The sequence below is a fragment of the Euleptes europaea genome, chromosome 19 (assembly GCF_029931775.1).
Source record: "Euleptes europaea isolate rEulEur1 chromosome 19, rEulEur1.hap1, whole genome shotgun sequence".
NCBI lineage: Eukaryota > Metazoa > Chordata > Lepidosauria > Squamata > Sphaerodactylidae > Euleptes > Euleptes europaea.
This window is the reverse complement of record NC_079330.1, coordinates 30,144,293-30,157,627: the sequence shown is the minus strand read 5'-3', so window position 1 is coordinate 30,157,627 and position 13,335 is coordinate 30,144,293. Positions and strand designations below refer to the sequence as shown.

The window sequence follows — 13,335 nt, the reverse complement described above, 5'->3', positions numbered from 1 at the left end:
TAATAGTGATATCCTATAATGTAAATACTGTATATATAATTATGCATTTTGTATCTTTCTCTATTTGCTTATGACCAATCAGTCTGTGAGCATTAATAAATTGGATGGAATGGACTAAATAAATAAAAATCACCTGCAGGAAATATCTGTGCACACAAACGAACCCAAGTCTGCATTTCCTTTCTGAGAAGTGGATGCACCTCCAACCTTCACCCCAGCTTGGCAACTGTTGTAAAAATCACAACTACTTACGTGTAATGATTGGGTCAAAATCTCGTGTCGCTGTGGCAACATCCGAGGCACACACTTGCCCGATCTGGATGAGCAGAGAGACGATATCCTCGTAGAGTGGCGGAAAGGCTTGGCAGAAGGAAACCAAACAGGGCAAAGTTGGCATGAAGAAGGTGAACCGCTTTGCCTGCGTTAAAACTGGAAAGACAACAGAATCCGGTTTCACAGTGTACAATGAGTGATATCCCTTGCATCATTTGCTAGAAGTTAGATATCACAATCCTTAAAAACCAGGTGCTGGCCCCATGAAGTTGGTAAATTCACAATTGTGCGCAACCCCCATTGCTGGACCAAAGGGAGCCCCCACCCGTGTGAAGGAGCACTCCCCCGGACAGAAACCACATTGACAAGCTTTTGCGTCTCTCCTCACACCGTGTCAAAAATCTACACTTCTCAAGTTCACATACGCACCTCCAAGTCATAGAGCAAATGCATTAACCTACCACTGGCCCTCCTGGTCAGCACCTGACTACTCTGATTGGTGTTGCTCGTCCAGGGTTTTTGGGCAGAGATAAGGCATTCCCCCTTCACCTGCTCCCTGAAAGCGGGTAAAGGGAGTTTTCTCTCTCTTCCATAATACTAGAACTCGGGGACACCCAACAAAGTTGTTGGCAAATAGGTTCAAGACAAACAAAAGGAAGAAGAAGAGTTGATTTTTATATGTCGACTTTCTCTACCACTTAAAGGAGACTCCAACCGGCTTACAATCGCCTTCCCTTCCCTTCCCCACAACAGACACCCTGTGAGGTAGGTGAGGATGAGACAGCTCTAAGAGAGCTGTGACTAGCCCAAGGTCATCCAGCTGGCTTCACGTGGAGGAGTGGGGAAACCAACCTGGTTCACCAGATTAGTGTCCGCCACTCATGTGGAGGAGTGGAGAATCAAACCCAGTTTTCCAGATCAAAGTCCACTGCTCCAAACCACTGCTCTTAACCACTACACCATGCTGGGTTTTTAAAGCAAGAGATGTTGCCTTTGCCTGCCTCTGCGTCACGACCCTGCTATTCCTCGGCGGTCTCCCATCCAAATACTAGCCAGGGCTGACCCTGCTTAGCTTCTGAGATCTGACAAGATCAGGCTAGCCTGGGGCTATCCAGGTCAGGGCAATGGAGGGGGACAGAAGTAGTCAATGCAGGTTGCTGAAAAGTTTCCGCGAAGGGTTACTAATCAAGTGAAGCATCCACAAGACGGCACAGGAGCAAATGGTGTTTTTGAGTAAGACTGCATTGAACAATAAGTCACAGGAGTGCACACTTCACCCTTTGTATAGAAAGTCACAAAATGTATTATTGCTTCAATAGAACCATCAACTGCTCTTCAGAGTCCACCAGCAAAAGGAGAGCAAGACAAAGAGAGGTGTCTGCCCACAAGGAGCTTACAGTTTAAACTCAACAATAGGGAAGGGTGCAAGCAGAGTATCAAGAGATTAGCATGAGCAGATGGCAGGGACTAATTTCTAGGCTCAGTTAACATGTGGCAGGGAAGATTCCCTTTTCATATTCAACACAGTTGCTGTAAAAAATCTCCCACCACTCCACACAACCCAAATTCTGACTTGCTACATGGTTCTGATCTTTACCTGTCAGCAGCGTCCCCATAACATTGATAGCCAAGCGGGCAACACTGAGGGATTTTGGTAGAGCATACTGGATACATAGATAAGACAGCAACTGGATGGCAAAAATCTGCAGGGGTAAAAAGGGGGGGGGGAGAGAGAGAGAGAGAGAGAGAGAGAGAGAGATGAGCTGTAACATTTTGAAATAACTAAGAATTCTGTGGGTATCAAGATTTTTAAAATATGTATTTGCTTTTTTTTGTATACTTGATTTACACAGAAAAGGTATCTTTTAAAAAAGTAACACAAAGAAATCAGAGACAGAGCAGACATTTTCATTTATTTTAAACGGGAATAAAGGATATATTCTCCTATAAAATAAAGAAAGATATATTATGAAATTTAATTTATTTCAGTCACCAATCACATCCAATTAGTGTTGTGTGTGTGTGTGTGTGAGAGAGAGAGAGAGAGAGAGAGAGGGAGGGAGGGAGAGAGAGAGAGAGAGAGTATTATATGCCATTAAGTCGCTTTGACCCTGGTGGTCCCTTCCAACTCTGATTGTATGATTGTATGACTTACGGTGACCCTATGAATTAATGACCTCCAAAACATCGGATCGTTAACAGCCTTGCTCACTACAATATTTTATAGTGGCTGCTTGGAGCAGAAGCTCTCCAGCAGATAAGCTTCCATATAATGAGTTGTGAGTTTTATTTGACTGTTTTATAGAAAACTTGTCAACAGGAAATTCATCTGACTTTTAATCTTGCATTCTTCCAATGAATGAAATCTCAAAACAGGATATAATACCAGATTCCTGTCGGTTGCTCTCTGTTGTATTTACTGGTGTGATGAATCTGAATGGTGCTGATTAGCATTTTGTAATTCGTGTTATAGATGGTGTTTGCTTTGTTTTTGTGTGCCAACATGCTGCAAGCCTCATGGGGGTAACTGCTGTGGCAAACGGCCATGGAGCTAACCATGTCTACATCTACATCAGAGTAGAGTTTAGTTGCCTTTGGACTCCACACTCTTTGCTCTCTCCCTCCTATGTCCAGGTGTGCACACATCTCTCTCTCTCTCTGCCAACAGAGGGGACATTTCAGGCACATGGTAACACACAAAAGCTGCTGCCATAACACATCCACAGGTTTTCAGAAGGTGCCATGAGGCATTTTGATTTTAACAGGGTAAAGCTGCCCCTCTACCATTAGCAACCCTACTGCTGAATTACAATAATGAAGCTCAAGGCAATGCATTATCCTGGACTGAATAGAGATCTGGGATTCCTGACTCATTCACAATGCTAATTTCTCCATGCCTACTACCCCTCTGCATATCACACCTAATCCAATCTAATGTCATTTACCTGCTACTGACATTTACATTGCCATTGTGTGTCTAATTCACTCTTCTCTACTTAAGGATAGATGGAATCACATCCTAGCTGTATCTGAAGAAGTGAGCTATGGCTCACAAAAGCTCATACCCTGCCAGAAAATTTTGGTTAGTCTTTAAGGTGCTACTGGACTCTTGCTCTTTTCTATTAGCAACCCTAGATCAGATCATATGTTGTTGCTACAACATCACGATGTTCCATATAACAGTTTACACGGGAATAAAACTTTCCGGTTTCTCCAGCCTCCCCTCCTCCCCCCGTGACTGAAAGGTAGGCAGCTGCTGTGAGCATTACCTGTTTCTCCAGTTCAGGTTGAGCAATCAGCTCAGGTATGAAGTCCAGGCAGATGTGCATAGATGGAATGCCGGCCACTGTCAGCGCAAGCAGTTCACACGGATAACCCTGTTTCAGACAAGTGGAGCGGGGAGGAACATATGCTTGGCTAGATTATTTTTAACTGAATCAAGAAACTCGGACTCCCCCCACCCCTGCATCGACCTGCTGTCCTAAAGCATCTCTCAATACTTCTCAAAATCTTCACAAGTCCCTAGCAAGTACTTCTCAGGTACTTCTTCACGCAACAAGCAATTAACTTCCAGCACTCATTCCCACAGGATCCCCCATGCTGGCCACTGACTTAGATGGCTTTAAGAAGGGCGAAGACCAGGGGTTCCCAGCATGGTGCCCAAGGGCACCGTGGCACCCACCTTTCCTAGCACCTGCCAAGTGTTTTTAGGAAGTGGGTGAGGCCAGGAGGGGCTTTTGCCCAGCAAGGCTTCTGGTTGGCTGTGCAGATTTGTTTTAAATAGGTTGCTGCCCCAGCACAAGGATCTTGACTGTGTGACCGGAAGGAATGGAACATCTGTTCTTGAGATGTCCTTATGATAAGGAGGTTAGATTTAAAAAATTTAAGCTTCTGTTAGATAGGATTTCTGATGAAACCGATGACATTAAACTGGATTTTGTTGTTATCGGACAAAAACCACTAGATACCATGCCAAGTAGCCAAATTCTGCTTTTTGATTAGCAGGATTCGGGGGAAATGAAAATAAAATCATTGTAGGTTAAATGGTCTTAATGGGTTGAAGGTTGAATTTTTAAAAGTTTTAAAACTTGAATTACGTTGTCATTGGATTGAACTGCTGTTTTCCTTTTTCCCCCTATAATACTGGCCAATGACCCTAATAAAGTTATGATGACAATGATGACCGGGTGACTGAAGGTCAGCCACAGCTGCCATTTTTGTGGCTGGCTCCGCCTCCTGCAGCAGCTCTATTGTGGCAGCCATTTTGTGGCTGTGCCCACCATGATGTCGGAATACGTCTATCAATGGCTTTAAGTCATGGTGATGAAACTGAACCTTTATGTCCACAGGCAGAAGTTCTCGGAATACCAGACCCAGGGGAGAGGGGGGAGCGTTGGCCACTGTGCTCCTGCGTGTAGGTTTTCTGGGGGCTGGCCACCCCAGAAACAGGATTCTGGCCCGGATGAGCCATTGACTTGCTGCTTTTATGTTTGGTAAGTCCACAGGTACACAGGAGAACCAGCGCAGTGTAGTGGTTAAGCGCGGTGGACTCTAATCTGGAGAACTGGGTTCGATCCCCCACTCCTCCACACAAAGCCTGCTGGGTGACCTTGGGCCTGTCACTGTTCTCTCAGAACTCTCTCAGCCCACGCGGAGCCAGGCAATGGCAAACTGCCTCTGAACCTCTCTTGCCTCGAAAATGCCACGGGGTCGCCATAAGCCAGCTGTAACTTGACAGCACACACACACACAAGTACACAGGCGAAGCCAATGCACCCAGCTGCTTTGGACTGAGTAGGGAGGAGCCATGGAGCTTCCAGTTCCAGCTAAAAAAGAAAGACAGCTGTGCAATAGTGCTCCACCACCCTGAGTAAACAGCAGCGGGCTGTCAAAACTCAGCATAGGACAACTTTATAAGGCGTTACCCCCACCACCACCACCACCAGAGCAGGAAAATCCAGTGTGCACCTGGAAGTGAACCAGTTTGGCGATGTTGGGGTCAGCGATGAACATCTGGTGCAGATGGCAGCAGATGAGGCACTGCACCTCGCGGAGGTTGCAGAGAAGGCTGTCCTCCTCCTCTTCCTCTTCCAGCTGTTTCTTTCCCGTACCCGGAACACCGATGCTTTTCAGGAGCCGGTAGGAGCCGCCACCTGGGGGTCTCTCCTCCTCCACCGGCAAGCAGATCTCCAGGAGAATCTGGACCGCAGCACTGTCCTGGGTGGGGCCACAAAGGGGAAAGAGCCGGGCAGAGAAGAAGCTGAAATCTCTCCCTGGTGCCCTGTCACAGGAAGCTGCTTTGTACTGAATCAGACCCCTCGTCCATCAAAGTCAGCATTGTCTCCTCAGACCACCAGCGGCTCTCCAGGGTGTCAAGTCTTTCACACCACCTACTTGCCTAGTCTCTTTAACTGGAGATGCTGGGGACTGAACCTGAGACCTTCTGCATGCCAAGCAAGATGCTCTACCACTGAGCTACAGCCCCTACCCAAGAACATATGAAGCTGCCTTATACTGAATCAGACCCTTGGTCCATCAAAGTCAGTATTGTCTACTCAGACCGGCAGCAGCCCTCCAGGGTCTCAGGCAGGGGTCTTTCACATCACCTACCCATCTAGTCCCTTTAACTGGAGATGCCGGGGATTGAACCTGGGACCTTCTGCATGCCAAGCAGATGTTCTACCATTGAGCCACAGCTCCTCCCCGTCACCTTGCAAGCTTAAGGGTTTAAGGGAAGGGCCACACACAGGCGAGCCCCAACTCGGGTCACTGCAGGCCAGCCTCCCAGTCCCCCGTCATTGGAAAGCCTATTTCAGCCAGGAGAATCCTTCTGACACCACCTGCAACTATGGAGGAAGGGCGGGATCAAAAGGGAAACACAGGCCACCAGAATTACCTGGGCCGCCAGCAGTGCATTTTTGAGTTCCTCTCGAGTAACGTCTGTGGCTTCTAGGCCCATCATGGTGTTTTGGGATGGCCTGATATCTTGCTCTGCCGTTTCTTTGAGATGGGCGCTCAGGTAAGCCTTTGAAGCGAGAAGGTACCCATTCAGCATGTGCAGCGTGATGTCCATCAAAGAGGGACACCTGAGGAGGCGACAAAACAGGCAGCAGGGAAGGATGAGAAGTTTTGGGAAAGCAAGAGGGATTAAAAGCAAGAGGAGGGGGAACTTTTAATATAGGTTTAAACTAACCATGACTTTGCAGTCTGCACTCAAAATATCAAAAATTCCACACTACAAATTCAGTATACAGGTCAGAGAATGTAAACATCACAAAAGATCGCATAACCCCCCCACCATTTCCCCCTTAATTTCTTGTGCTATATTTGCATAATTTGTTCTGCGAGGAGCCAGCACAGTGTAGTGGTTATGAGCGGCAGACTCTAATCTGGAGAACCGGGTTTGTTTCCCGCTCCGCCACATGAAGCCTATTGTTTACACTGAGTTATGGGAAGAGTGGCCCGTACCCAGACACAGGAACCTACAGAAGGTCCGACATTATCCTTCACAGATGATAATAGAAGAGACTGTATCAACGATCATCCCAATAGAGACTTCAACAAACCGCCATCTTGTACACAGTTTTTGAATGACAAGGCTGGAAGGAAGGGAGGGAGGAATACTCACTTCAAAAACATAAAATGAGTTCCTTACCTGTGGACTCTCTGATCACATCTTAATACAATCAGGGGGTCAATCATCAGGTCCCTCTGAGTGTACTTTTGCTGCCGGACCATCTTGCCTGACGGCTGCAAGGCATTCACTGTCATCACCCACAACCTAACATCAGAACATAAGAAAAGCCCTTCTGGATCAGACCAAGGCCCATCAAGTCCAGCAGTGGCCAATCAGGTGCCTCTAGGAAGCCCACAAACACGACGACTGCAGCAGCGTTGTCCTTTCAAAGATACTTTTGTCTAGCTAATTTGTATTCATCCAGTATTCTGCTTGGATCAGTATACAGAGGAGTCTATTATTTCTGACATAGCTCTGATAAGGAGGAAAAGAAATATATGGGACCCCCCACAGCTACTCCTCGAAGGACGGCATGGCTTTTCTATCTATGACCACACAGAAGTTTTTCCCACTCTCGGTCACAATGAGGTACGGATTACTGAGTCGGTCTCCATCCCATTAAGTCAATAGATAAATGGTAAATGAGCGCCAACTGCTTTTAATCCAGAGATGGTTCGATTTTAATTGGGGTAGTTTTTATGCTGTTTTATCTGTTGTGAGCCGCCCCGAGCCGGCTTCGGCTAGGAGAATGTTGGGATATAAGACTAAAAATAAATAAAATAAAATAAAGTATCTCTTAAATAGTGTTATTGAAATTTCATATACACTATGTACACTGAACTTGGTTATCTTGGTTATCAAATATAACTTGGTTATCAAATATAACCATAAGTCACAAATAGAACAAAATCATAGGTACATTAAATCATTTTGCTCACATGACTAATTTGTATCACGTGACTAGAACCTTTAAAAAACTTTACATACTCATGGTTAATTTGCCAACGAGAAAGCCAGTTACTAACAGCTCGTGTGTAAGTATATATATTTTTTGCTATTCTTGCTGGTTCTTATATTTTCTATTTATTTTCCTGTTGTATGCCACATTGCAATGTATATATCGCTGTTTATCTTAATGTAGTGGTCGCTGAGGAAGGCTCTTGTTCAGCCGAAACAGAAAGACTACCAGACTTCTGTATGGAATGGAGATTTGACCATCTTTACCTTTTGAACTACAAGATACCTTATACAGCTGAATAAGACTTTGCAGCTAGGATGCTTATTTAAGAAGGACAATGTACCTATGATTTTGTTCTATTTGTGGCTTATGGTTATATTTGATAACCAAGTTCAGTGTACATAGTGTATATGAAATTTCAATAACACTATTTAAGAGAGACTTTAATTTTTTGCAATTGTTGCTATTCTTGTTTGCCAATTAACTATACAGCACACTAACATTCGTTTACCAAAGAGTGTTAAGGAGCACACTAAGTTGAGCGAGAACGGGCCTGGAAACACCAACCGCTGAACCTAATTTGTACTGATTTAATGCTGTTTTGTACAGCTCTAATTGCGTTCATCCCCTGCTAACAGAAAAGTAGAAGTTTAATCAGGCAGCCCCTCACCTTCGAGGCATCACTGTGTTCAAGGTCATCCAAAGCCTATTGACAGTCTGAAGGATCCGCCGAGGGATCCCGAAGTACAGCAGGCGGTTCATGTTGGATGTCAAGGCCTCCGCGTAGGGGATCAGCTCTCCGGCTGAGAGGAGCGTCAGATGTTCCAGAATCTGCAGGACTTGGGTGTGGTTGCCTTGCAGTGCCGAAAACGCTACCGAAATTAACAATATTGAAGACACGCTTTCCAAGCGTAAATCAATGCAAATCCTGAAGTGTGAGTACACTGGGGTGAGGTGGGGGAAAGGCACAAAGCCAGAAGTTCTGTCTATACACAGAAAGGAAAGTGGACCTCCCACTTCACCGAAGGTAAGATTAACCAGAGCACAAAGGGAGGCTTTTCCCCGCAGCTGCTGCCCAAAACCTCTGGAGCTCCCTCCCTCAGGAGACAAGGTCAGGGCTGCCCCCACAGATCTTCTGGAGAAACCTGAAAACTCGTCTTGTCTCATCTGGGAGGGCTTTGTACTGAACTGAGGGAAGAAGGGGTGGCATTTGCCAGACAGCACTTTTAAGGCGGCATCATAACAACTCTGCGATGAGAGTCTGTCTCGTTTCTGTCTCGTTGACCGCTTTTAATTTGATCTTCTAGCTGTTGCAATTTTCACTCTTGTGTTTAGATCGCTACCAATCTGGGGGGGCAGCCAGAGGATGGAAAAGTGGGTTACTTATCACCGAAATAAATACAAATGGTGCTGCCAGAGGGAGCCATGGGAGTCAAGAGAGGACGGAAGGTCTCTCTCTCCCTTCGCAGAGGCTCTCGGTCCTACCCTTATGACTTTAACTCTCCCACCCCACTGGGGGGTGTTTTTTGGGGAGGGGCAGGTCTTCTTTTCCCTAGCAGCCCTTTTCATTGGGGCTGTGATGCATATGTGCAGGTGTAGCAACAGATGGCCGAGTGCTGATACAAAAGCGGGTCTAGGTGGGAGTGGGGGAGCCGTACCTTCTTGGAGCTGCTTGGGAGAGTGGTTCTTGGCCGTGTTGGTCAGGAGCATCCTGCGCAGCAAGGCGTCCGTGCCAGCAATGTGCTCCTCACAGATCCAGTCATCCACGATGCACAGGTGGGGATAGTTGGTTGCCAGGAGACGCAGCAAGGCAGAATGCAAGCCTCCAAAGACAATCAAGAGACTGGTGTCACCAGCGGCAACAAAGCCCCACCCATCTTTACAGGAAAGTTTTCCAATCAGGAGACGTGCACAACCCAGGGAAGGCCAAGTGACAGCCGAGCCATCAGCATCTCTTTTGCCCCGGGACCTCTTCACAATGGCCAAAACAATAAAGGCCAAATGATTCCAGCCTCTTCTCCAAAAGCAGGAGCATCCGGGGTAGCGAGTGTCACCTAGGCTAAATTCTGTGCCACAATAAGGCAAATTCTGCAACCTGTCAATAGGATTCAATTTGGGGAGGGGGTAAAATTTGTTCTGTAATGCTTTCTACTTTGCACAGTACTGATTTTCCAAGTCATGAGGAGGGGCAGACAGCTCAGCAGCCCAATCTGGTCCCACCTCTCCCAAGGTGTGCTTGACAGCCAAGGAAACGCTGCTTGGCATGCATGCCCTTTATCCGGTTCTGGTGGGCACAGTATGCCCAACCCCTAGCACAGTTAAGATATGTTCCCACTTGCGATCCCAAGAAGACCATCTGCAGCTCTTAACCACTACACTACGCTGGCCGACAAAGAAAAGCCATCCCAAAATGAGGTTCTGCTGTTTTGTTCCCTTCACGAAGGAGCGGCTCCCAGCTGAACGTACCACCCAGTTCCTGCTGTAGCCCTTGAGCCTGCCGGATGAGGTACTTGATTGGGATCTGGTCCATTAATGCGGAGGAGTAAGACTTGGGCTTTCTCTGCATGGCAGCTGCAAAAGAGACAATGACCGTTACCCGCCAGCTGATTCAGCAGCACCCACATCACGCTCCCTGTTTCATACAGTTTTCTGCTATTTTTGGCCCTGCATCTCAGAACCTGCCTTCTCCCAAAGAATTTCTACAGTGCCATCAACAAAGCCAGCTTGCTAAACTCAGAAAGTTGTGGCTCCTGCCCACATCCAAATCAAGATGATGGGGCGGGGGGGGGGGGACCAGGCAAAGAGGGACAGGCAGCAGCATGCGTCAGAAAAGGCAGGTCTCCTCAGCCATAGCTGCATCCTATGGGCTGAGGCCTCGTTTCAGTTCAGAGAGATGGCTCCCTGTGCTGGGTGGTCATGACCCTTCCAGTTGACAGAACTCGTCTTCTTGGGGGGTTCCCCCAACATAATAATAATTAAGTGCTGTCAAGTTGCAACTGGCTTATGGTGACCACTTCAAGGTGTTTTCCTTTCCCTAGATTTAACAGCCACTGGCTATCCATCAACCACTTCACACTTTAAAAAGGGGAGATGAAATTAAATTTTTCCTTGACACTATAAAGAGAAAAGTTGCCACATCTCTCACGCAATTGACCGATCTATTTGACAGCAGATAACGCAGTATCCGCTTCTCGGAAAGCGTCTTTAGCTGTTTTATGCAGGGAGTTCAAGGTGTTTTCAAGGCAAGAGTTGAACAAAGAGGGTTTGCCGTTGCCTGGTTCTACATAGCAACCCTTGCTTCCCTTGCTGGTCTCCCATCCAAGTACTTACCAGGGCTGAACCTGCTTAGTTTCGAAACTCTGATAAGCTCGAGCTAGTTTGGTGGGTTATTCAGGCTGCTCTATCAGCATACCAAGTTTGAACAGCAAAGGCAAAGAGGTCGTCCCGTGCAGATGTAAGGAGCCACACCTCTATGACTGATACATAACAAATAGGAAATGCACGGGTTTCGTTCTGGCACAATGCCGATCCGTGATTAGGCATCAGAGGAAGAAACCTGGAATGAACCGCGGATGCATGCCCTTCTGCCCATGCATGCGCCCCCGTTCCCTTTCCTCATTTGCAGCAAAATAGACCATGCCAAGGTGCGTCGAAGACATTGATCTATGGTCAGCCTTGTCTCTGGCCAAAATTGCCAGCAACTATCAAACCAGGAAAAAGAAAATGAAAGAAATGCAGAACAGGAGAAGATGGAGGCAAGGCACAAGACCCAAAGCCTTTCTAGAATTACTCACAATGTAACAGAGCAGGGTTTGGAATTAAGTCTGAACCAAATCAGTTCCTTCCTCTCACTTTGTTAGGCAGCATTCTTTTTTTAATCGGCAAACCCAATTTTCTGTCGATGCCAGCTACCAAAGCTTTTACTATAAATTGTAAAGGAACCTGCAGGACTGTTATTAGGACACAACACATTCGCTGATGGCGGGCTTGTTCCTTTGCTCACATGTTTCAGGCTGCACTTAGGGCCAAAGCAGGGCAAAAGGCAGGCATTTTGCTCCAGCTTCCTTCCCCAGTCATACCCACCCAGTGTCTTTGAGCTTGCCAGGATCGCCTCTTCATAAGACAAAACATAATATAGGACAAGAAGCTGGGCTGTGATGCCATAACGTTGACTCAGGCGAGCATTTTCTCCCTGTAAGGGACCAAAAAGTTTAACTTCAACACTCCAGCACACACACACGCACACACAGAGAGAGACAAAAGATTTCCCCACCTTGTAAGTGAAACTAAGTCTGGTACGGCTTTAACAAATCCTACATACACAATATTTACACACACACATACACACACACCCCGGTGAGTCCTTGGAAAACATTTAAGATTTCCTCCTCTGTGATTGGCTGATTTGTAGCTTCTGGGTTGGATTTCGAAGCTGGCGTAAGAACAGAGTTGATGTAGACGTCGATGAGGGGAAGCAGCTGAGGGTGAAGTGGCGTGGTGGTTTCGCACAGCTGTCTGTAAATCCAGTCCTAAAAAAAACCATAGTCAAACTAAGGGAAGAATATGTGTACTTAGAAGTAAGTCCCACTTTATTCAGTAGGGTTCAGTCCCAGGAAACTGATTTTAGGACTGCAGCATAAGACTTGCAGTGTAATCCAAAGCATGTTTACTCAGAAGAAGAGTTGAAGCCAGCTGGCTTCATGTGTAAAAGTAAGGAAACAAATCCGGTTCACCAGATTAGCCTCCGCCACTTATGTGGAGTGGGGAATCAAACCTGGTTCTCCAGATCAGACTCCACTGCTCCAAACCACCGCTCCTAACCACTACACCACACTGACTCTCAAAATCCTTTTGGGTTCAATGCACCCAGTGAGGGCTGAAAGAATAAATTCAGTCAACCCCTTCTTGTCCTCTCTTTGATGACTTGTTTTCCCTGCTCTTCTCCCCTCTGGTCCCCCAATACCTAGTTGACTGGTAGTAGTCCAGCCCAGTCTCTGTGGTCTTGACTGAGAAAGGTCTTTCCCAACATCTGCTTATCTTTTAACTAGAGAAGAAGTCTCAGAAAAGATGAACACATGAAGCTGCCTTAAGCAGAGCTGTACCTATCGAGCACATTTAGCTGTCTGCCTACTCTAATCTGCAGCGGGTCTCCAAGATTCCAGGCCTCAGCCTTTCCTCAGCCTTGCTGCTGAGATAAAATTAACTGGGAATATCAGGGATTGGTCCTGAGAACTTCCACATCAAAAGCAGGGGCTCTTCCGCTGAGCTATGGGGGCCCTCCTTCCATCCAAATGTTTTGCAGCGGCCCACCTTGATGGAGACTTTGTGCTTGGTGAAAGACCGGCTCCTGAGAAGCTGGTAGATGCAGTGGATGGGAAGGAATCCAGTGATGTTGGCGCTCAGGTTGCTGGTGACCGCTACACGGACTGCATGAGCAGTGACAACCTAGGAAAGATCAGTCCCTTACTCAGATCCTTTTCAAACCAGCCATTAAAAAAAAAAACAGACACCCTGTGAGGTAGGTGAGACTGAGAGAGCTCTAAGAGAGCTGTGACTAGCCCAAGGTCACCCAGCTGGCTTCATGTGG

The 13,335-nt window shown here is 46.8% G+C and overlaps 1 protein-coding gene across 1 annotated transcript in view; it reads right to left on the bottom strand.

The window, feature by feature from the left end:
- The window catches only part of INTS2 (integrator complex subunit 2), a 29,840-nt gene that overhangs the window by 894 nt on the left and 15,611 nt on the right, over positions 1–13,335 (bottom strand). Inside the window, exons 12-23 of the mRNA XM_056865612.1 lie at positions 13,059–13,193; positions 12,101–12,277; positions 11,832–11,940; positions 10,215–10,319; positions 9,407–9,571; positions 8,419–8,620; positions 6,929–7,054; positions 6,170–6,359; positions 5,242–5,490; positions 3,543–3,650; positions 1,871–1,976; positions 253–429 (exon numbers count right to left, since the gene is read on the bottom strand). Coding sequence (XP_056721590.1) covers positions 253–429; positions 1,871–1,976; positions 3,543–3,650; positions 5,242–5,490; positions 6,170–6,359; positions 6,929–7,054; positions 8,419–8,620; positions 9,407–9,571; positions 10,215–10,319; positions 11,832–11,940; positions 12,101–12,277; positions 13,059–13,193 — 1,849 coding nt within the window. The remainder of the gene's footprint in view (positions 1–252; positions 430–1,870; positions 1,977–3,542; positions 3,651–5,241; positions 5,491–6,169; positions 6,360–6,928; positions 7,055–8,418; positions 8,621–9,406; positions 9,572–10,214; positions 10,320–11,831; positions 11,941–12,100; positions 12,278–13,058; positions 13,194–13,335) is intronic.